Consider the following 21,128-nt stretch of genomic DNA (forward strand, 5'->3'; position numbering starts at 1 on the left):
ACTCAGCAGATAGCAGAGCGTAGTATGTGGGTGTTAAACAGAAAGTGGCCACCTCTTCCAGGGGTTCCTGGGATATCTGTGACCCCTGAGATAGGTTTTGGTCTCCTAAGGTGATTGGGCCACAGTAAGTCACGGGCAGGAGGGACGCGGTGAGTGGGGCTCCTCTCTCCTGGCCTCCACCGCTGTTCTCTGCCATCTCACTTTGGTTCGCATCCCATAAGCTCCGGGTATGGGCTGAATCGTGTCCCCCAAAAGATATGTTGAAGTCCTGACCTGTGAATGTGACCTTCTTTGGAAATAGGGTCTTGGCAGAAGTAATCAAATTAAGATGAGATCATTAGCATTGGCCCTGATCCCATATGAGTGCTGTCCTTATAAGAAGAGATGATGGAGGCAGTGAGAGGCAGCTGAGGGGAGGCCATGGGATCAGGGAGCAGAGACTGATGTGTTGCAGCTGCAAGATGAGGAGCACCTGAGGCTCCTAGACCTGGAAGAGGTGAGCGAGGATTCCCCTGGAGGCTTTGTGGGGAGCACGGCCTTTCCAACACCTGACTTGGGACTTCCAGCTTCCCGAACCATGAAAGAATACATGTCTGCTGTTTTAGGATACCATGTTTACGGTACTTTGTGCTGGGAGCCTTAGCAAATGAATACAGGCTTCCCTCCTCTTTCCGGCCTCCTTTCTCATCACCTTTGCAGTCACCTGGCAGGGAAATTTCAGCTTTGAGCTTTGTTTAAAAAACATACTGCCTTGATGGACCTCCCAGTCCAGCAGGGCCTCCCGGAACCTAGCAGTGCGGTTGGCAGGCCTCAGGCTCTGCTGGTTTGACAACTGACCCACAGATCCTGCATGCCCCGGGAGCCAGGGACACACACGCCCCTCTCCACCTGGCAGCATTGTTCTGAGAGGTTGCTCTGGATCCTGGGAGCAGGGAGGCTGTCACACTGGCTCTAGTTGGGGTTGGCCCTGCCCAGTGTCCCATGAGAGCCCATTATTTTCTGCTTAACTGTCCCTCAGCCCCTGGTACCGACCCACCTTCTTCCACAGACGTGTTCCCCAGAAGGATGTATTCTCCATGGCCCCGGGACAGCACCACCCCCAAACTGTGGGGAGAGAAGAGAAGGCACTCATTCAGCAGCAGCAGATGGCGGCCTGTCTCCCGGGCCTCGTCCTTGCCCTCACCAACAGTAGGTATATGGGCTTTTTGTACCCACGATGAGTGGTGTGCTCCTCAGGCCCCCTTCTTTGCCTCTGGCCTCACAGCCATCCCCTCCAGAATGGAGGCAGTGCTTCCAATTTCCCAGCAGCCTTCTTTCCTAAGCAGGACCCTGGCCATTCTGTAGACCAAGAGCCCTCTCAGCTCCCATTTTCATCAAGGGACATCCTGAACCTCACAGGCATCCCCTGAAATGTAGAACAGTCTCTCTGTTTCACAGGGGGTCCCACAAATAGGAGCTCCTTTTCCCACCTGGTGAGTCCTGCTGTGCCTTCCTCTCCTTGGCTGAATATCTGACTTTCTTGGGGAACTTTAAAAGATGCAAGTGTATGGGCTCTACCCCCAGAAATTCTGATTAAATTGGTCCGGCCAGCCTGGGCAACACAGCAAGACCCCAACTATAAAATTTTTTTTTAAATCAAAAAATTAGTGGGGTGTGGTGGCACACTCCTCTACTGTCCCAGGTACTCGGGAGGCTGAGGTGGGAGGATTGCTTGAGCCCGGGAGGTGGAGGCTGTAGTAAGCTGTTTGTGCCACGGCACTTCAGCTTGGGAGACAGAGTCAGATCCTGTCTCAAAAAAAAATTGGTTTTGGATGAAGCCTGGGCAGTAGCAACTTCACATAATTCCTCAGGTATTCCAGTGAGCAGTCAGGGCTGGGAACCAGGGCTTTATGGAGAAATCAGGTAATTCAGAGGTAACGGCCGCTTGTTTCCTAATCTGCCTAATACCTAGAGCCAAATATTTCTACAGTTGCATGAAAACTGAGATCTTCCAATTTGATCCTCTCACTGCTTTAGGATCTTAACTGGATGATATCACTTAATCTTCACAACATCACCAAGAAGCAGCTGTTATTGTTACCCCCATTTTACAGATCGAAATCTAAGGCACAGAGAAGTTAAGTGAAACTCAAAGCCTGTTAACAGAGTTGTAGGAGGCAGAGATGACGCATCAGTAAAGCAGGGAGTGCTGGACCTCAGAGCCTCTTCTCAGAGACAGGGCTAACTGCCTTCGGGGAAATGGCCTGTTAAGGCAGCTTGGCTGATGGACACTGATGAACAGTGAAATAACAACAGCATCTGAAGGGGCTTGCCTGGGGCTCACAGGAGCATAGCACAGACCATACACTTGACCAAGTTTATACAGCCTGTAAATGGTAGAGCCGGGGTTCACGTCCAGGCAGTTTGGCTCTGGAACCTGCATTCTAGGCTACACTGGCAAAGCAGGTCTAGACCTCAAGTTTCCTGAATGCTGACCTGGGTCTTTTGCTATTACCACAAAATTGCCAACTAAATATGAGTTGCTGGTATTCATGTTCAACCCTCACCCCCTGCAAATAAAGCCCGTGTCCCTCACCTGAAAGGGGTGTCGCTGATGTCCGTGAAGAAGTAGTCATTGGTCAGGAAAAGAACTCGCTTCTGAAAGAGTAGATAAGGAAAGAGTGTTCACGCAGAGAAGAGTGGCCCCCAGCCCCCACCTCCTCCCAGGGCTCTTGGGGTCTTCATCATCACTGTACAGTCCCCCCAACCTTCTTGTCTCCTCCCTGACCACCCCCTACGCACCTCATCCTAGTGACACCCATAGGCAGATCCTCTCAAGGTGCAGCAAACTGCAGCCCTTTGGGGCATGGCCTGGATTTCAGGATCAAGGTCTGGACCTGCACTGCCCATCACAATAGTCCCTAAGCAGCACTGAGCACTTGAAATGTGTGGCCAAGGAACTGAATTTTCAGATTCTAGTTGACATAAATTTAAACTTAGTTAGCAAATGTGGCTAGTGGCTATACTGGGCAGTGCTGATGTAATCTGTGACTCTATGGTTCCCAGAGGGTTGAGGTTGGGGCTGTCAGTGTGTGCTAAGAACTTCTGGAGCCCATGTATACATACACAATCCACTTAAACCTCCTTGCCCTCAAAGACGCCCAGGGAGAAGGGGTGCACCATTCTCCCTCCACTGTCATCCATGCCCGGGCCATGGGACCCTTTCACAACTTCCTTTTCCTTTTAGAGCTGCCATCTTTTAGCCTTGGTTTACTTTGTATAAACTAGGGCATCATGTAGTACAAAAGTGGCTAAGGGCATGGCTGGGCTTAGATGAACCAGGATTGAAGCCCAGCTCAGCCACTTTCGACTTGTGTGCTCTTGAGCAAGTTACTTCACTTAGTGTTCTCATCTGTAAATCAGGATTGTCCATGGCCTCTCTTCCACGAGGCTGCCGTGAGGGTGCATTCGGGGAGCTGAGGTTCTGTGGATTGTCCTGTCCATCACACAATTTCATGTCATTGGGAAAGCCACATTTTGTAGTTGGCCCAGGACTTGTTCTTATTCCCTTTACTTCTTTCTGACTTTCCTTCTTTGATTTTGGAAATTGGAGTGAGGTGTCAGAAGGGACACAGAGAGAGAGGACGGCAACAAAAGCCTTGCTTTCTCTAGGAAACTGGCTTTATGCCAAATCAGAAAGCACCATTCACAAAACTGGACCCATCCCCTGGCCATGCCCTCCGGCTCCTCTGCCCAGTCAGACCCTCTCTGTAGCTTCTCTCTATTGCAGCGGTCATGGGATGTCCTGGAAGATGTCTTGGGGGAGTCGGGTGCCCTGTGCTCCAAGGAGCAGCTGGCTTGAGTGTCAGAACTGGAGATCATCTTTTTATTTTTACCTTTTTTTTTTTTTTTTTTTTTTGAGACGGAGTCTCCCTCTTGTCACCCAGGCTGGAGTGCAATGGCGTGATCTTGACTCACTGCAACCTCCACCTCCTGGGTTCAAGCAATTCTCCTGCCTCAGCCTCCAGAGTAGCTGGGATTACAGGCATGCGCCACCACACCCAGCTATTTTTTGTATTATTAGTAGAGACGGGGTTTCACCATGTTGGCCAGGCTGGTCTCAAACTCCTGACCTCAGGTGATCCGCCTGCCTCGGCCTCCCAAAGTGCTGAGATTACAGGCGTGAGCCACCGTGCTCGGCCTATCTTTTTTTTTAATTGAAGAAAAGGGTGGAATGCACAGATCTTACATGTATTACCTAATTAGCTTCGATACATGTATCCAGCCATGTGATTACCACCCTGTCAAGACACAGAACAGCCTCTCCAGTCTCTCTGCCTACCCCTTCTGGTCCATCCCATCCCACTCCTTCACAGGCAAACTCTGTTCTGGATTCTGTCACCATAGATTGGTTTTTCCTGTTCTTATAGTATGACACACACAAATATTGTGTCTGGCTTCTTTTGTTCAAAATAATGTTTTCAGCGTCTGTCTATATTGCTGTGTGTCCAGTAGTTTGTTCCTTTCTGCTGCTGAGTAGTATCCCAGTGTGTGGACACAGCCCAGTATGCTTCTACGCTCACTGATTGATGGATATTTTGGTATATTTCGGTTGTTCCTCCTTTGGGGCTACAATGAATAAAACTACCATAAATATCCTGGGACATATGTTTGCGTTTCTCTTGGTAAAAACCTAGGAATGGAATCTGGATCACATGGTAAATGTATGTTTACAAGAAAACTGCCAATTTCCCAAGGGTGTTTTGCCATTTTATACTCCTATTAGCAATGTCTGAGAGTTCCAATTTCTCCACATCGCTGCCAATATTTGGTGTTATTAGTCTTTTAAATTTTAGCCACTATAGAGAAGGTGAACTGGAATCTTACAGTTTTTTCTTTTTTTTTTTTTTTTGACAGTCTCACTCTGTCGCCAGGCTGTCTCACTGCAGCCTCAGCCTCCCCGGTTCAAGCAATTCTCATGCCTTAGCCCTTGAGTAGCTGGCACCACAGGCACACACCACCATGCCTAACTAATTTTTGTATTTTTAGTAGAGATGGGGTTTCGTTATGTTGGCCAGGCTGGTCTTGAACTCCTGGCCTCAAGTGATCTGCCCACCTCGGCTTCCCAAAGTGTTGGGATTAGAGGCATGAGCCGCCGTGCCCAGCTACATCTTGTAGTTTTGATTTGCATTTCACTGATGACTAATAATGTTGAGCATGTTTGCACAGCTTCCTTTATGAAGTGTCTGCTCAGTATTCTGAGCATTTTTTATTGGGCTTTAGTCTTTTTGTTATTGCTTTGTAGGAGTTCTTTATGTATTTTGGATACAAGTCTGTCTGCTTTTTCATTTTCTTACTGGCGCCTTTTGAGGAGCAGAACTTTTATTTTCAATGAAGTCTAGTTTATCAAACTTTACTTCATGTTTAGTGCTTTCTGTGTTTTTGTCTAGGAAATCTTTGCATATCCTCAGGTTGAGAAGATTTCCCCTATTTTTTCTTGTAAAAGCTTTACAGTTTTAGCTTTTACATTGAGGGTTATGATTCATCAGATTAGTTTTTGTACGTGGTGTGAGCTATGGCTCAATGTTTCCCCTCCTCCATACATTTATTCCGTTGTTCTAGGGCCATCTGTTGAAAAGATTGCCTTGCTCCAATGCCACTCCAAGGTGTCTTGATTGAAAAATCAATTGATAATATATGTGTGGGCTATTTCTGGGTTCTCTATTCAGGTCATTGACCCATTTGTCTATTCTTTGGTCAGTACCACCCAGCTTGGTTATTGTAGCTTTACAGTAACTTTTGAAATCAGATACTGTGAATTGTCCAAATTTGTTCTTCTATTTCAAGATAATTTTGCCTATTCTAGGTCCTCTGCATTTTCATATAAATTTTAGAACCAGCTTGTCTGTTTCTAGAAGTCTGTTCAAATTTTGATCGGATTGCGTTTAATCTATAGATCAATTTGGGAAGAATGAATGTGTTAACAATACTGATCTTAATCCATAAACAGAATTATATCTTTCTATATTTACTTTTTTCTTTGATATTCTTTCAGCAATGTTTTGTAGTTTTCAGTGAAGAGGTCATATATACGTTTGTTAAATTTATTCCTAAGTATTTTATGTTATTTGATGCTATTGTCATTGGAGCTTTAAAATATTTCATTTTCTTTTTTTTTTCTTGCTTTTTTGAAGAAAGAGACTTTTCATTAGCATTGTTACAGGCAATGCATTCTGTGAGCTGGTCCTGTGTACAACCCTCCCAAGCCACAGCAGACACATGAGTAGAGAGTATCTATCTAATATTGTACACAGCGCAGAAACAGGATCACCCTGAATGTCAACAGAAGACTGAAAATCACTTTACAAAAAAAAAAAAAACACTCATTTTCATATGTTAAAAAGTGCCAGCCCTTGAGCAGCAGAGTTTCGGAAATGTGGGAGGACACGCCACCAGGTGCCTTCGCTGGAACGAGGCCGCCAGCCGCGTGTGGCCGGGCCCATCCTGTCCAAAGATAAATGTTTGCAGTGCTTCAGCTCATCTTTAAAAGGCGGCCAGGCCCGTTTATCTTTGGAGCTCTTCTGTCTTAGGATTTTCCCTGTCTACTGTTTGTAATTTCATGAGCACGGCAGCCTAACAGTGAGCCGACCTTCAGGCTCCTAAGCGTGAAGGCCGGAGACGTTCCCTTTGAGTGCAGCAAAGAATGAGGAAACCAACCCTGGACATTTTAAAGTCGAATGACAATGGGGCCAGTGCCAATTTTGAGAAGCACTCCCACCCTCCCTTAGAGTTCTATTTTGGTAAATACGAATGTTTAACCAGTTAGCAAAATATTTAACCCAGCTAGCAAAATATTTAACCCAGTTAGCAAAATTAACACCGTCATTTCCATAGTTACTGTGCTGTGTATGGCAAATGCTGCAAGATGAACATCACATTTGATGAAGCGCATTTGAGAAACATTTGCCAGAAAGTGTGCCTCCGCCTCAGGACCCCGAGCCCAGAGAGATGAACAGGGACCCCTGCAGCTCTGTGCCTGCTGCCGTGCGGGTGACTCCTCTTCTTGCCTACAAGGTGGGCGATGAGAACGAGGAGGACCAGTCCCACCAGGGCGCCGCCGACGGCGATGGGGATCAGCGTGTTATTCTCGCCCAGCAGTCGCTCCTCCGCAGATCCGAACTGGTTGCCTTCCACCTTGAAAGCCTGGCCCCACCCTGGGAATATGTTGATTGAAAACAGCTTCGTGCCGCGGACACGCTCCGCTCCGGCTGTAGGAATTGCCGATGGCTACCTGCAATGCTCACAGGGAGTCGTTGGCAGCTTTAAAAGTGGGGTCTCCGGCGTCAGGAAGAGTCGTATTCGACTGCATTCCTCGTAGAAAAATCCGGCTAGAACCTGCATTCATCCCAATCTGGAAGCCCAGGACCGTGCTGCCCTCGCTGCGCCGCTCCCGGGTCTCCAGGTGGGTGCCGCGCTCCCGCTGGCTGAGGTCTTGCCCAGGTTGACGTTGAACAGTCTTGGCACCGTCCTGTGGTCCCTCCTCTCTGGGTGAGGTTCAGCCGCAGTTTCGCGCTGGCCGGCAGGCAGGTCCCGTGGGTGCCGCTCACGCTGTACCTGCCCACGGAGGGGAGAAGGGGCTCTCGGCGCCGTGGCGGGGAAGGCGCGTCTTGCTCACGGCGCGTCTCTCCTCTGCTGAAGCTGCTGTTGGAAATCTAGGCCTGGATGGGGTACCGTGGAGCCTGACGGTCTCGCTGTTCATGCGGACCTGGGTGCCTTGATGGCTGGTAGAGATTCCACAGTCTTGATTTCCTTGGAGCTTGCCCTGAGGAAAAGGTGTGTGTCTGACAAGTTGTAAACAAAACTCATGAGCTGGACGCTGTCACGTGTTGCATTTCTTGTGAAATGGAAGGTCGTGTCTGTCTTCCTCCAAAACCAATCACAAGCCTGGGGTCGGAAGTGTTCTCTTTACCACAAGAGCCACTGCCAAGCACTTCTGCATTGGATGGCAGGTCAAAGGTCACGTTCTTAGAGCCACTCTTAGAGTCATAGTTCATCGAGAAGGCGGCGGAGATGCTGGCCATTATGCAGGCTGTCCCGTTGCCCTTTTTCACCGCATCCACTGCGGATGCACCATGCACGAGGCCCAGCAGCAGCAGCACCAGGGGCAGCCGGAGGCTCCACCCGAGGCAGCCCCGGCGGCAGGCGGCGAGTGGAGCCGGGGTGTGGGGAGCTGGGGGCGGGGAGGCGGTTGTGGGGCACTGGCCCGAAAGACGGTGGTGTTCCTGGACCAAAAATATTCCATTTTCTGTTTGCTGCTATATATGCAAATAAAATTAATTTTTATAAAATTGTGTTCTGTGAACTTGCTAAACTTACTTATTAGTTCTAGTGTTTGTTTTGTAGATTCTTGGGATGTTCTACAGAAACAATAATTTTGTCCATGAACGAAGGCAGTTTACTTCTTCATTCCTTGTCTTTGTGCATTTTATTTTGCTTTCTTGCCTTACTGCAGTGGCTTGGACCTACAGTGCAAGGCTGAATAGAAGTGGTGAGAAGTCCTCCTTGCCTTGTTCTCAATTTCAGGGTGAGAGTGTTCAATATTTTACCATCAAAAGTTAGCTGCAGGTTTTTCATAGATGCCTTTCATCAGAAGAAAGAAGTTTCTTTCTGTTCTTAGTTAAATTTTGTCAAATGCTCTTTTAGCATCTATTGAGATTACCCTCTATCTTTTCTTTTTTATTCTGTTAATGTAATAAATTGCACTGACTGATTAATTTTTTCAATGTCAAATTAACTTTAAATTTTTGAGATAACTCTGCTACGTGCTATTGTTGCCATATAATTTACACTTACATATATTACAAACCCCACAATGCAACATCGAAACTTTTGCTTTAAATAGTCAGTTGTTTTTTTTAGAAATTAAGAGAATAAATAAAATATAGTCTTTTATTAACCCATGTTATTTATCATTTCCAGTATGGTTGATTCTCTCCTGTAGACCTCCAGTTGATGTCACTTTATTTCAGCCTAAAGAATTTTCTGAAGCATTTTTGCTGCTGGTCTTGATAGTAATGAAATCTCTGTTTCCTTTTATCTGAAAATGTCTTTTTTTTTTTTTTGGAGACATACTCTCACTCTGTTGCCCAAGCTGGAGTGCAGTGGCATGATCACAGCTCACTGCAGCCTCAACCTCCTGGACTCAAGTGATTCTCCTGCCTCAGTCTCCTGAGTAGCTGGGACTATAAGTGCATGCCACCACACCTGGCTAATTTTTTTTTTTTTGTATTTTTTTGTAGAGATGGGGTCTCCCTATGTTGTCCAGGCTGGTCACGAACTCCTGGGCTCAAGTGATCCTCCTGCCTTGGCCTCCCAAAGTGCTGGAAGCGCTCACACCCAAAGGTGTGAGCTACTGCCCCGGCCTGAAAATGTCCTTATTGAAGACATGATCCTTATTTTTGAACTGTATTTTCTCTTTCTACAGAAATTTGAGCTGACAGTTTTTTCTTCTCTCGGTACTTTAACGATGTTACTTTGTTGGTTCTTATATACAGCAGTCTTATTGTTTCCCTTTATGTAATGCATCTTTTTCCTTTAGCTTTTTTGAAGATTTTCTCTTACCTTTGAATTTTAGTAGCTGGACTAGGAAGTACCCAGGTGTGGTTCTCTTTGTCTTTTTATCCTGCTTGGGGTTTGCTGAGATTCTTGGATCTGTAGATTGCTGGTTTATATCAAATTCAGGACATTTTTGACAATCAGTTTTTCAAATATGCTTTTTTCTGCTTGAGTTTTTCTCCTTTCCTTCTAGGGCTCCAAGAACATGTAATTAGACCACTTGATACCATCTCACAGGTTGTTGAAGTTCTGTTTCTTTCTCTGTCTTTTTCCCCACTATCCCCCTGTTTTTTTAAATTGGATAATTTCTACTGATCCATCTTTAACTTCACTGTCCCTTTATTCTACAGCCTGCTGGTAAGCCCATCCAGTAAAGCTTTCATTTCAGATATGGTACTTTTTGGTTTTAAAGTTTTCATTTGGAAGCATAAGAAACAAAAGCTAAAATAGAAAGTGACTAGAAACCTTCTGCATAGCAAACAATCAATAAAATGAAATGGCAACCTATGGATTGGGAGAAAATATTTGCACATTTTATAAGGGACATAAAAATCTTATAAAATATATGGTTTGCAAATATTTTATAATATCCAAAATATATAAGGAACCCACACAACTCAACAGCAAAAAATAAAATAAAATAAAAATAACACCCCACACATCCAAATAATCTGATTTAAATATGGACCTGAATAGACCTTTCTCAAAAGGAGACATAAAATGGCCAACAGGTATATGAAAAGCTGCTTAACATCACTGATCATCAGAGAAATGCAAACCCAAACCACAATGAGATGCCACCTCATACCTCTTAGGATGGCTTTTACCAAAAAGACAAGAAATAAGTGTAGACAAGGGTGTGAAGAAACGGGAACCTTTGTATACTGTTGGTGGGAATGTAGGTTGGTGCAACCACTGTGGAAAACAATATGGAGGCCCCTAAAAGAAATGAAAAGTAGAACTGCCATGTGACCCATGAGTCCCGCTTCCAGGCATATACCCAAGGGAAAGGACATCACCACCTCATAAAGATATCTGCACTTCCATGTTCATTGCACCATTGATAGCCAAGATATTGAAACAACTGAAGTATCTGTTGATGGATGCATAAAGAAATTGTGGTGCATATAAATACAAAGGAATATTATTCAGCCTTAACAAAGAAGGAGATTCTGCCATTTGCTACAACATGGATGAACCTAGAGGACATTATGCTAAGTGAAATTAGCCAGACACAGAAAAAAATGCTGCGTGATCTCACTTATATGTGGAATCTAAAATAAAAATGGAACACATAGAAACAGAGAAAAATGGTGGTTACTGGCGGCAGGGGAAGGCACAGTGGGAGGCAGGGCATGAGAAAATGTTGGTCAAAAGGTACCAAGTTGCGGTTATCTAGGATGACTAAGGCTAGAGCTCTAACGTACAACATAAGGACTAGAGTACATTGTATTGTATTGTATTGTATACTGGAAACTGGCCAAGAGCATAGAGTTTAGGTGAACTTGCCACACATACGCTAAAGCAAAGGTAGTTATATGAGATGATGGGTATGCTACTTTGCTTGGCTGTAGTCATCACTTCACTTTGTAGATCAAGGTAAGTACAGTTGGCCCTCCATATCCACAGGTTCCACATCCCTGGATTCGATCAATTGTGGATCAAAAAGTATTCCAGAAAAAAGGATAGTTGCATCTGTACAGAATATGTACAGACTTTTTCTTGTCATTATCCCTTAAACAATACAGTGTAGCTATCTACATAGCATTTACACTGTATTAGGTTTTATAAGTAATCTGGAGATGATTTAATGTATTAGGGAAGACTGTGTAGATTACACATAAATCTACACCATTTAATAGAAGGGCCTGGGGCATCCATGGATTTTGGTATCTTTGGGGTGTCCTGGTCCAATCCCCATGGATGCTGAGGGACGACTGCATATCACGTTGTGCACCTTAAATATATACAATCGAAAAGCAGGTCTAAAGCAAGAAAAAAATTCCTGTTTGGTTTTTATAATGATTTTGTACTGTGTCAAATTAGCTAAGCTGGAACTACACTTCCAGACTCAATGCCCAGTGTAGTTTCAAGTCAGGGTTGGCCAAAGAGAAATGTGTGTGAGATTTCCAGACGGAAGTGCAGCGGTAGCCGTTTTGCACATTGAAGTCCGCACAGAATACTAGGCTCTGCCACTCTTTGCTGTAACCTACTGCCGTGCTTTCTTGGCATGGGCCACAGCCAGATTCAAAGCCACCCGCTGCTGCTGGCTCTCCTCCTTCAGTTTCCCTGAGATCTAACCTGGTGAGGATGCAGCCCCTTGTGGAGGGCACTGGCTCCGTCTGCAGGTCATCTGCCATCCTTATGGATAGAGTTGGTGAGTGACAGATGTGGGTTTCAGTTTGTTTTCACGGATTCCTGTTTTTCCTCTTGAGTTCCAGTTCGTTCTTGCTTTCTTCCACATCTCATCCAGCTTTCCTTCCCAACTGCTGGTCCTGCTGACCTACAATGACTTCGAGCTCACCACTGGATGCAGACACCAGCTCTCCATAGATTTCATCACCAGCTCCCACAATTTCGTAAGGTCTAATCCCTACAATAAAATCCTATGTTCGTATCACTCATAGGGGCTCTGTTCTTTGACCAAGTCCTAACCATTTCTCCGCTGAGATTCTCCACCTATTCCCTCATTATGAACATCTTTTCCTTTACACAGTTACGATGTCTGCACTAAAGTCATTCTAATTCTAACAGCTGGGTCATAACAATTTTTATTATATACTGGATATTTGAGGGGTAGGCTGTAGATACTCTTGCCTTCCTTTGAAGAGTGTTTTTATATGAAGCAGTAGTTAAATGATGGGCTGATAAGAACTGAGCATGTAGAGGCTTCAATTCACATTTTGTTTGGGTGGGTCTGTCTCAGCTTTGTCTTTAGGCCTAGGGTGAATCTCTTGGTCTTGGGACAGTCTTTACTCCTAAGGTATAGTTCTTCTGTGCTTTCAAAGGAAATCCTGAGGTGTTTACCAAGCCCCTCCAACCTGTGTGACTCACACTCCAAACTGTCCCTACTACACGTGCAAGAGCTGAGATCCCGTGTTGAGATCCTGCTCTGGAATCCTGCTTTCGGCTTTCCAGTGTTGCATTCCACCGGGGCGCTTCGAGGCTCCCCTGTGTTTGCAGGGCTCAGGAGTCAGCCAGGAATTTGAGGGGAGTTTGTAAACAGATTTGGGGTCTAGCCTCCCTGTGGCTCGCTGCTTCTGGGCTAGCCCTCCTCATTTCCAGACACTCTGGAAATGCAAATTCTGTTCTCTGACACTTCACGGTGACAACTGCAGCCTTCTGCTTGAATTCTAGCTGTTGCGCTCCAGACAGACTGGGGGGTGCCCTTTGGGAAAAAGAGCCATCGAAACGCGTATCACACCCAGTGCAGTTCTCTGGATTCAAGAGTTGTTGCTGCCTGCTTTTGGTCACTTCCAAGTGCCTTTCCATTTTTGTTTTTTGTATTTTGTTCAGCGTTTATAATTGTTATCTGCTGAAGGGTGAGTCTAGTCAAGCTACACCTTACTCAAATGAACTTTGAGGTCACCTTTTAAGGCTGAAGTAAAAGGAAGAGAGAAGGGGTGTAGGGGGTTGGGAGGGGGTCTGTGAATTCTGTTAACAGAAAGAGAGAGCGAGAGGTCTGGAAGATGAGGCTGGGAGTAAAGAGGTATCAGAGCAATCTTCTCCTTTAATAGACTGACTCCTTCTGCTGGACAAAAATGTGAGGGGGAGAGAGAGAAAGAGAGTGTAAGAGCACGTCATAGAGTACTCTAGCCCTGTGTTCCTGAAATCCAGGGTGCAGGGATTCAAGGGCACTGGAGGAACACGAGGCGAAGCTGCTCTGCATGCCAGCCGCTGGTGTGTGTGTATACATGTGTGTTGCTGGTGTATGTGTATGCACATGTTGCTGGTGTGTGTGTGTGCTGCTGTTGTGTGCATATGTACACATATGTGTTGCTGGTGTACACGTGTGCTGCTGGTGGGTGCATGTGTACACATGTGTTGCTGGTGTGTACACGTGTGTGCTGCTGGTATGTGTGTGTACACGTGTGCCTCTGGTGTGTGTGTACACTTGTATGTTGCTGGTGTGTGTACACGTGTGTGCCACTGGTGTGTGTACACGTGTGTGCCACTGGTGTGTGTACACCTGTATGTTGCTGGTGTGTGTGTACATGTGTGCTGCTAGTGTGTGCATATGTACGTGTGTTGCTGGTGTGTGTGTGTACATGTGTACCACTGATGTGTGCGTGTGTACATGTGTGTGCTGGTGTGTGTGTACGTGTGTGTTGCTGGTGTATGTGTGTACACATGTATGCTGCTGGTGTGTGCATGTGTACACGTGTGTTACTGGTGTGTGTACACGTTTGTGCTGCTGGTATGTGTGTATGCATGTGCTGCTGGTGTCTGTGTACACGTGTGTGCAACTGGCATGTGTGTACAATACACGTGTGCCACTGGTGTGTGTATGTACATGTGTGCTGCTGGTGTGTGTGCATATTCACGCATGGACTCCAGTCAGTGCAGTTAATTTGGAAGAACCCAGAGGCTAGGAAGGAACACTCTGCCCCTTCTCTCCCCCATTGCTAATTATTGTTTGAAATGATCCAAAACGAGAATGACAGAACTCGTCCTAGGTTAGACTCCAAGACACTTTGCTCTTCTGCTTGCTTCTTTTAAACTTGTGTCCGAGGATGTCTGGCCAGCATGCTGCTGATGGTTTAGAAATTGTGGCACCTGTTACTGGTCTGCAATTTGGGACAAAACCCCTGCCATCAAAGTGGCAAATGGGAGGCCCGCCAGCCAAAGCTGGGCTTCTTACGAGTTTAACATCCTAGATGTTGGCCCAGGTTGTGTTTTTAACATTTTTGGAATTAGTTGCACATGTTTTAAACACAGATCTTAGCCGTCTCCTGAAGGTGGTGTGTGTTCTCTTCAGTTTGCCACAGTTCCCAGAACCCCCTGCATAGAGGCCTGTCTGCTTCTCTTATTCGTATTTATTAACGAATACAAGTTTGGCCCCATAGGTTTCTGGGCTTGTGAGTCCTGCCCTAAATCATGCTGTTGATCCGTGGAAAATAAGGATACCTGTAAAATCCCCTGGAGAAAACAACACAGCAGGCGGTCCTGTGCCGGCAGGATGGCTCGAACAGTAACAGATATTCCCACAAGGCTTTTAGAAAGCTTTCCTCAGCCTAGACCTAGACCTGGAGATGGTTTCCACTGAGAAACAAGCTCGTAAGTCGAGACACACCACTGAGCCGAGAGGCAGGGCTGGGACAGATGAGCAGGCAGGCCGACCATGGGGCAGTTGGATGGCTCTGTAAGAGCTGTGTGAAGAAGACAGAAGATGCAGCCACTTTGGGGATGAGTGGCAGCCTAAGACATCAGAGCAGTGAGAGCCAGACACTGCCTCGGTGGCCCCACACCAGCAAAATGCCCTGCACAGGGTGGAGGCTGCCAGGCTCCCGGGGTCAGGGTGAAGAGATGGAGGATGAAGGAGGGCTGAGTGGTGATAGAACGGGGTAGACGGAGAGGAGAAGGCGATGAGTGTTCAAGGTGGAATAGAAATGCTATGCTAAAGCGAATTCTGGGAAACCTTTAAGGCTGGAGAGTTGAGAATTCAGGGCCAGTCCTACAGAAAAGGCCTTCTACAGCAGTGGTTACGAATGGGAGATCTCGGAGCAGTTACCCGTGGGCTTCGCAGTTGATCATCTGGGTTACTCTGGGCAAGTTTTTAGTCTCTCTGAATATCCTCATCTGTCAAATGGGGATAGGATAGGCCCACCCTCAGGTTGTGAGCGTTCAATGAGTGAATACTTGAAAGCGCCCAGCCCAGTTTCTTATAAATGTTAGTTGCCATCATTATTATTAGCTGTACTAATAGTAGCAAGACATGAACCCCTAAGTGCTATGGAACGTCCATTATGGTCATAATGGTCGTCATCCTCATTGAACGTTCTTTATGTTGAAGCACCCATATATCAGGAAGCCTTTGTGAAATTGCAAATATATAACCCAGATGGTTTATTAGTAGCAATGAACAAACTTCGAAAGGATGAGCAGAGGTTTCAGAAGTTCAGCCTGCTGCATCTGGTTAGGACTCTGCCTCAGTGGCTTTGAGAAGCATAAAAGCAGCACAAGATTCCTGGGCACTGGGGGAAAGGGTAGAAGAGAACCACACCCACTGCGTGTGTCAGTCTGTATTAGATACAGTATAGCCACATTCAGATCTACCTTTAAGCTGTCGTGTGCCATAAGCATACGAAATTCTTCATTGTCAGTTCAGTGCTGTGGCCGTGCCGGGCTATGTGAGAGCTCATCTGTGCACGTGAGCAGGAATCTGGTTGGGATAAAGGTGGGTGCCTGTGGAAGAAGCCTCTATTCTTTTGGATCAGGAGAAGGAACAGCTGCCACTGGTGGTCTGACCTCACTATAGTGCCCAGTCTGCCTGAAGGAGGCCTTTCTCAGCCCAGAGCTTACAAAAAGCCAGGCAGATGCCACCAAAATCAGACACTGGTCCCAGTGAAAATCAGTCTGGCCTGAAAGGGATGCTTCCTTGTCTCTCCCTGTGCTTTCTTGTTTGGCTTTCATGGAGGTCTGTGTTGTGGAAGAACTTGGGTCTAATTGCTGCAGGCAGATGCCTGTGCTCTTTCAGCTGAGGCAGATGGGCAGGGGAGGAGGAGGTGGGGGTGGCTGTGAGGGAGGAGGTGACATTTGTAAATATGTCAAGGGACAATGCAGAATCAGTAGACACATTGGAACCTTTTAAGTGAGAAGATGAAATGATCTTTTATAAATGATGCACAAGGCTGTAAAGATAGTAATGGGATTAGTGAGGGTATTGATTCCTAACTATCTGGAAATGACAGTGGATGAAAATCAGCTGTAGGGAATAGTGACTATTTCAATCTCTTCCCGTATAACATTTCACAAGAGCTGCTTACCATTTACAAAATTAGCTGTCACTTTTCCCCTTTTCATTATAAACAACAAAAGGGCCAGTAGCAGGCAGCATAAGGAGGAAAGAAGAGCTGTAAATGCCTTGGCCAACCTTCTGCCCAGCTTAGTGGTCTCCCAAAAGCCAAGTGTTGCATGAGCAATCCTGTCATTCCCTGGCTAGCTGTTTCTCCAGGACCAACGCACCCTAGGTATACTCCCTAACGGACCCTCTAGGTGCAGCAAGCACTCAACTCTTCAGCTATAATTAGGCTAAGTCCAGGTCCCTCATCACTACTCCAAACCCAATTAATGAAGACGCCTTCCTAGGCCACGCCCTGGCTGTTTCTAGCTCCTTACCCCTTTATCCATCGGAACCTTCACATCCATCGAGAGAGTACCTGTTTCCCTATTGATCATGGCTGTTCTCAGCTTCAGGAGGAAAGACAATGGCATTAGTTCCTTGGCTCACAGGGGAGAGTGAAAGTATGGCGTTCTTCAGACCAGATTAGAGGTGATCCCCAGAAACACTTTTGGTTCTTCCCTTTTTCCTCTGAGAGAGATACCAGGAGGGAAGATGGACCTTCCTCTAAGCTCCATCTAGCTAATAATTCCAGGCATTCACCAAGATCCCACTCCCATGTGGACTGATGCATTGGGGTACAGAGTGCCAAGTTGCTGGGACATAATTTCCTCTAGGACGAGATATTGCAATCAAAAGCCAGGCTAAAACATCACTAAAACTCAAACTCTGCAGCTTATACACATGATCTCATCCGGCCTCAGTAGTCCTTGTGATTGAAGAAGATATTGTTATATTTTTATAGTTGTTAAAAGAACTGCTCGTTTTAGGCATTGCTTGTGGTTTGAGCTTGGAAAGGCTCTGGGACGAACCTGTTCTGCCTGACAGGAACAGAGTGACCTCAAAGCTCACAGCCAAAGCTGACCCATTTAGTTGGATGTAGAGCTAAACTAGCTTCCCTTGCCCCTGTTTTCCCCACTCACGGATTCAGCCTGGTCTTCCCACTCCACTTCGGAGAGATCCACACTGTTGTAGTTAGGTTTGGGTTTTAGTTTCTTCCCCTCTCTGTACTGGAGTGGGCAGGTTAGGAAGAAAAACATGTGGTCAGTTTACGTCCTGCTCAAGTTTATCTCTTCTACAAAGCCTTTCAGGTATATTCATAAAAGCAAAGGATTCCTTAGACATCAATCAATTCAGTAATTACTTAAGGTTATCTGGGCAAACTTCCACCTGATACAGAGCTCCCCTTACTGATATCTATGACAGATGGTCTCATGGCATCTGAGTGAATCTTCCCCATGGCAGGGAGCTCCCTGTCTCGTGGGTCAGCTTGTTGGAGCTTTGGACAGCCCTGATTGTTAGAAAGTTCCTCCTCACACAAAGCTGAAATCCATCTCCCTGTTACTTCCACCACTGATCTTCCTTCTTTCCCCTGGAGCTGCATAGAACGTGTTCCACCTGACAGCCCCTGGGATTTCCAAAGATACTTGTCACGCCTAAGACTTCACTGCTCCAACTGAGTTTGGTGTGCAGGTGCCTCAGCTCCCTCTGAATATGCTGTACTTTGTCTTCAATGTCACCCTCAAAATGGAGTTCCCAGGACAAAAGCCAACCTTCCAAACGGGGTCTGACCAGTGTGGTGTGGGCTGTGATCTGTGGACTAAGGCATCAGGGGGCCCTGACTGCTGCCTGCAGTTCTGCTGTCTTCCTGGCCAGCCACACTGACCTGGCAGTTCAGGCGGAGATTTCAGACAATTCAGTCCCCTTGGTCTTCCTCATGGGACACACTGTCAGGTCCCTCTTCACGATCGTATGCTTGGGCATTGGGTATTTCGCAGAGCTCTCCAGGCATCCCTAATACAGCTCATCTTGCTAGTTGCAGCCCATTGTTTTAGAAGGCTGCTTTCTGAATACTAATTTTCTCGTTTAATGTGTTAGCCATACCTTCCAGACTTTATGGCATCTGCCTTCTGCATTTTCATCTTAGGGATAAAATATTTGAATGGGATGGAGACAAGGACAGATCAGTGCTTAATAAAGACCTCCCTTCAACTTGACATACAGCCATTAATCAACATGCTGAGTGTTGTTATTTTCTGGCCCTGACTTCTCTCTCTCTGAAGCCAAGACAGATGTCATCAAGTTATCTATGATTAGGTCTGCAGCACTTCCCGGGTTTAGTTTATTAACCCCAATCAGAAAAGGAAAGAGGATAGTTTGTCATTGAGGTAAATTAAGGATTAATTAGCATGGCTGCTTTGAGCCAAATGAGGCCCCCAGCAGATGCCTGGACAGCTCTGGTCCCCTATCACTGTGTATCTTGCTTCCGCCAGTTTTTTGTTTGTTCACTTTTTTCGGGGAAGTGTCGTGCTGATTTCTTGCCTGTTCAGGGGATCTGTAGGGTCCCCTTTCCCCTCTTTCCCTCCTTTCCCATGCCTGGATCATGCTTCTTGGTCTCATTAATGACCATACTCATCAAACAGCCCTGTCCTGCCGTCTTTTACGTGGGATTTGTTTCCTTTGGGTGGGGCCCAACATTCCACTGCCATTTCCTAAATCCTGACAAAGCCTGAAGATCATCGGTAGCTCCTCATTTTAAAACCGCAATTCTACTCCATGAAGTACTCCTACATGGGGCACTGACACAGAAAGATTTCAGTCCAATGGCATGGCTCTTTTAATTTATTACTGGGCATATCCTCGTTATTTTTTCTTTTTCAAACGTAACTATTGTTTTCCTGATAGTGCTTTCCTCAGATAACTCATTACATTGGCTTTACTATATCTTTTGTTGTGTAATAGTGTCCTGGGTGGTATGATTCCCTAATTGTTTCCTTTGTGTAAGTCTAGTTTTCCTAATTAGAGTACAAGCCTCTGTTTATAGCATTCTTCACTGCATCATGAGGTCAGGCACGAGGAGGTCCACACTGTGAATCAACTGGTTGAAGCCTTATATTCATGTAGAGCACACAGATGGGACAGGCAGTTTATGATCATACCCCTCAATTCCACAAGTCAGCTCCAGAATCAGCATATTATTTCACTAGTGAGTCATTTTGCTGGCACTGGGGCTGTCCCCCGCAGAACCCCTTGGTACAAGGGAGTGACACGTTATGGGTTCAGATGCTTGCCCGGCAGAGCCTGATTTGGAAGACAGCGTGAACAGAGTGGCTTCCAGTGTACCCTGATCTCTCTCTATTCAGAACCCCTAGAGTTTGCCTTAAATAGTTAATCATTGCCTTGCAGATATTCAGTATCCATTTGAACCAAGTGGAATGAATGGAGTGTGGCTTAGACTGACCTCTCCAAATGACACCTGGGCAGATGAGGCCCTAAGTTCTCCAGAAGGTGCTCTGCTGTCTGTGCTCTGTTGCCATCTGTTATTCACCACAAGACTGGTAGAGGGCAAAGGGCTACGATTCTCCTAGGACTTTAGGTCCCTCTGTCCCAACAATCACACTGAGAGCTGTGGTCATTATTGCTGCATAGTGCCCAAGTGCATGACTAGCTCCTGGAGGCAGAGCTTTCAGATGAGACAATGCAACTTTCTTCCTCACCCATCAGATGCTCAGTTGAACTCATGTGAAAATACCCCAGCCTCTGCGTCAGGGTAGAGAGGGCTGGGAGAGCCAGGAGCACTCAGGAACGCATCCTAAGCTGTGCTGCTCAGGAGAGGGCTCCCCTGCCATTTCCATGGTTAACTCCTTGTTCACCCAACTTCGTAGGCCCCCAGAGTTCTGAGAGACTCCAAGCAGATGTGAATAATGGCCCTGCAGGCTCTTTAGCCTCAAAACTGCACACTTCATTACGTGCTCTCTGGCCCACTCATCAGTCATTTCACATGTTTTTGCCTTGTCTCTTCTGATAGAATCTAAACAACTTGAAAACAGGGACCATGACTCGAATACGTTTTTCTCATATTACCCACTGGGTTCCTAAACGGAGCCCAACGTGTGTTTGTTGTTTTAATCGTTTTTGTGAATTACCCCCAAATCCCATACAGTGAGGATCCCAAGGCAAAGAAGATCTGTACCTACCAGGGGCCGGAGGTCGGGATGGGAGAGGATGTAGCCGTTGTTGGTGTTCAGAAAGGCGTATCCGTGTACTCCAAGCTGCCAGAGTCCAGGGTGGAGTCGCATTAGGCCTGCTGTTTGTGCTGGGCATCTGGAGTTGGGCAGGGGTTTGGGGGCCACAGGACGGTCAAAGATGGCAGCTCACAGGAGTGAGTCTTTTCTATAGGAACATAACTGAGCCAGTGCCATGCTTCCGTCCATTGATTGAGGAGTCCTTTCCAAACCGGGCTGTTTATAGCAACCATCATCATACACATTATTACCTGACTTTACCACCACATGTTCTGGGTGCTTTGATGATGTAATCTCACTCACCCTCACAGCAGGACTGTGTGGCACGGAGGAGCAGACTGAGATACTGAGACACTGGACAGGGAAAGGACTTACTGAAGGCCACAGAGCAAGTCATAGTTCATGGTGGGAAAGGGACCCAGGGGCACCAGTTGCTGCTCCCATGCTCA

At 46.3% G+C, this 21,128-nt stretch overlaps 1 protein-coding gene and 1 pseudogene across 3 annotated transcripts in view; both read right to left on the minus strand.

The window, feature by feature from the left end:
* CACNA2D4 (calcium voltage-gated channel auxiliary subunit alpha2delta 4) overlaps positions 1-21,128 on the minus strand; it is a 131,356-nt gene that overhangs the window by 62,766 nt on the left and 47,462 nt on the right. For all 3 annotated transcript variants that reach the window (XM_058443010.1, XM_058443008.1, XM_058443009.1), the window contains exons 16-20: positions 20,632-20,706; positions 17,578-17,664; positions 16,933-17,004; positions 2,576-2,637; positions 1,037-1,104 (exon numbers count right to left, since the gene is read on the minus strand). In XM_058443010.1, coding sequence (XP_058298993.1) covers positions 1,037-1,104; positions 2,576-2,637; positions 16,933-17,004; positions 17,578-17,664; positions 20,632-20,706 — 364 coding nt within the window. The remainder of the gene's footprint in view (positions 1-1,036; positions 1,105-2,575; positions 2,638-16,932; positions 17,005-17,577; positions 17,665-20,631; positions 20,707-21,128) is intronic.
* Positions 6,874-11,954, minus strand: LOC116472493 (lysosome-associated membrane glycoprotein 1-like; annotated as a pseudogene).

The sequence above is a fragment of the Hylobates moloch genome, unplaced genomic scaffold, assembly GCF_009828535.3.
Source record: "Hylobates moloch isolate HMO894 unplaced genomic scaffold, HMol_V3 SCAFFOLD_8, whole genome shotgun sequence".
NCBI lineage: Eukaryota > Metazoa > Chordata > Mammalia > Primates > Hylobatidae > Hylobates > Hylobates moloch.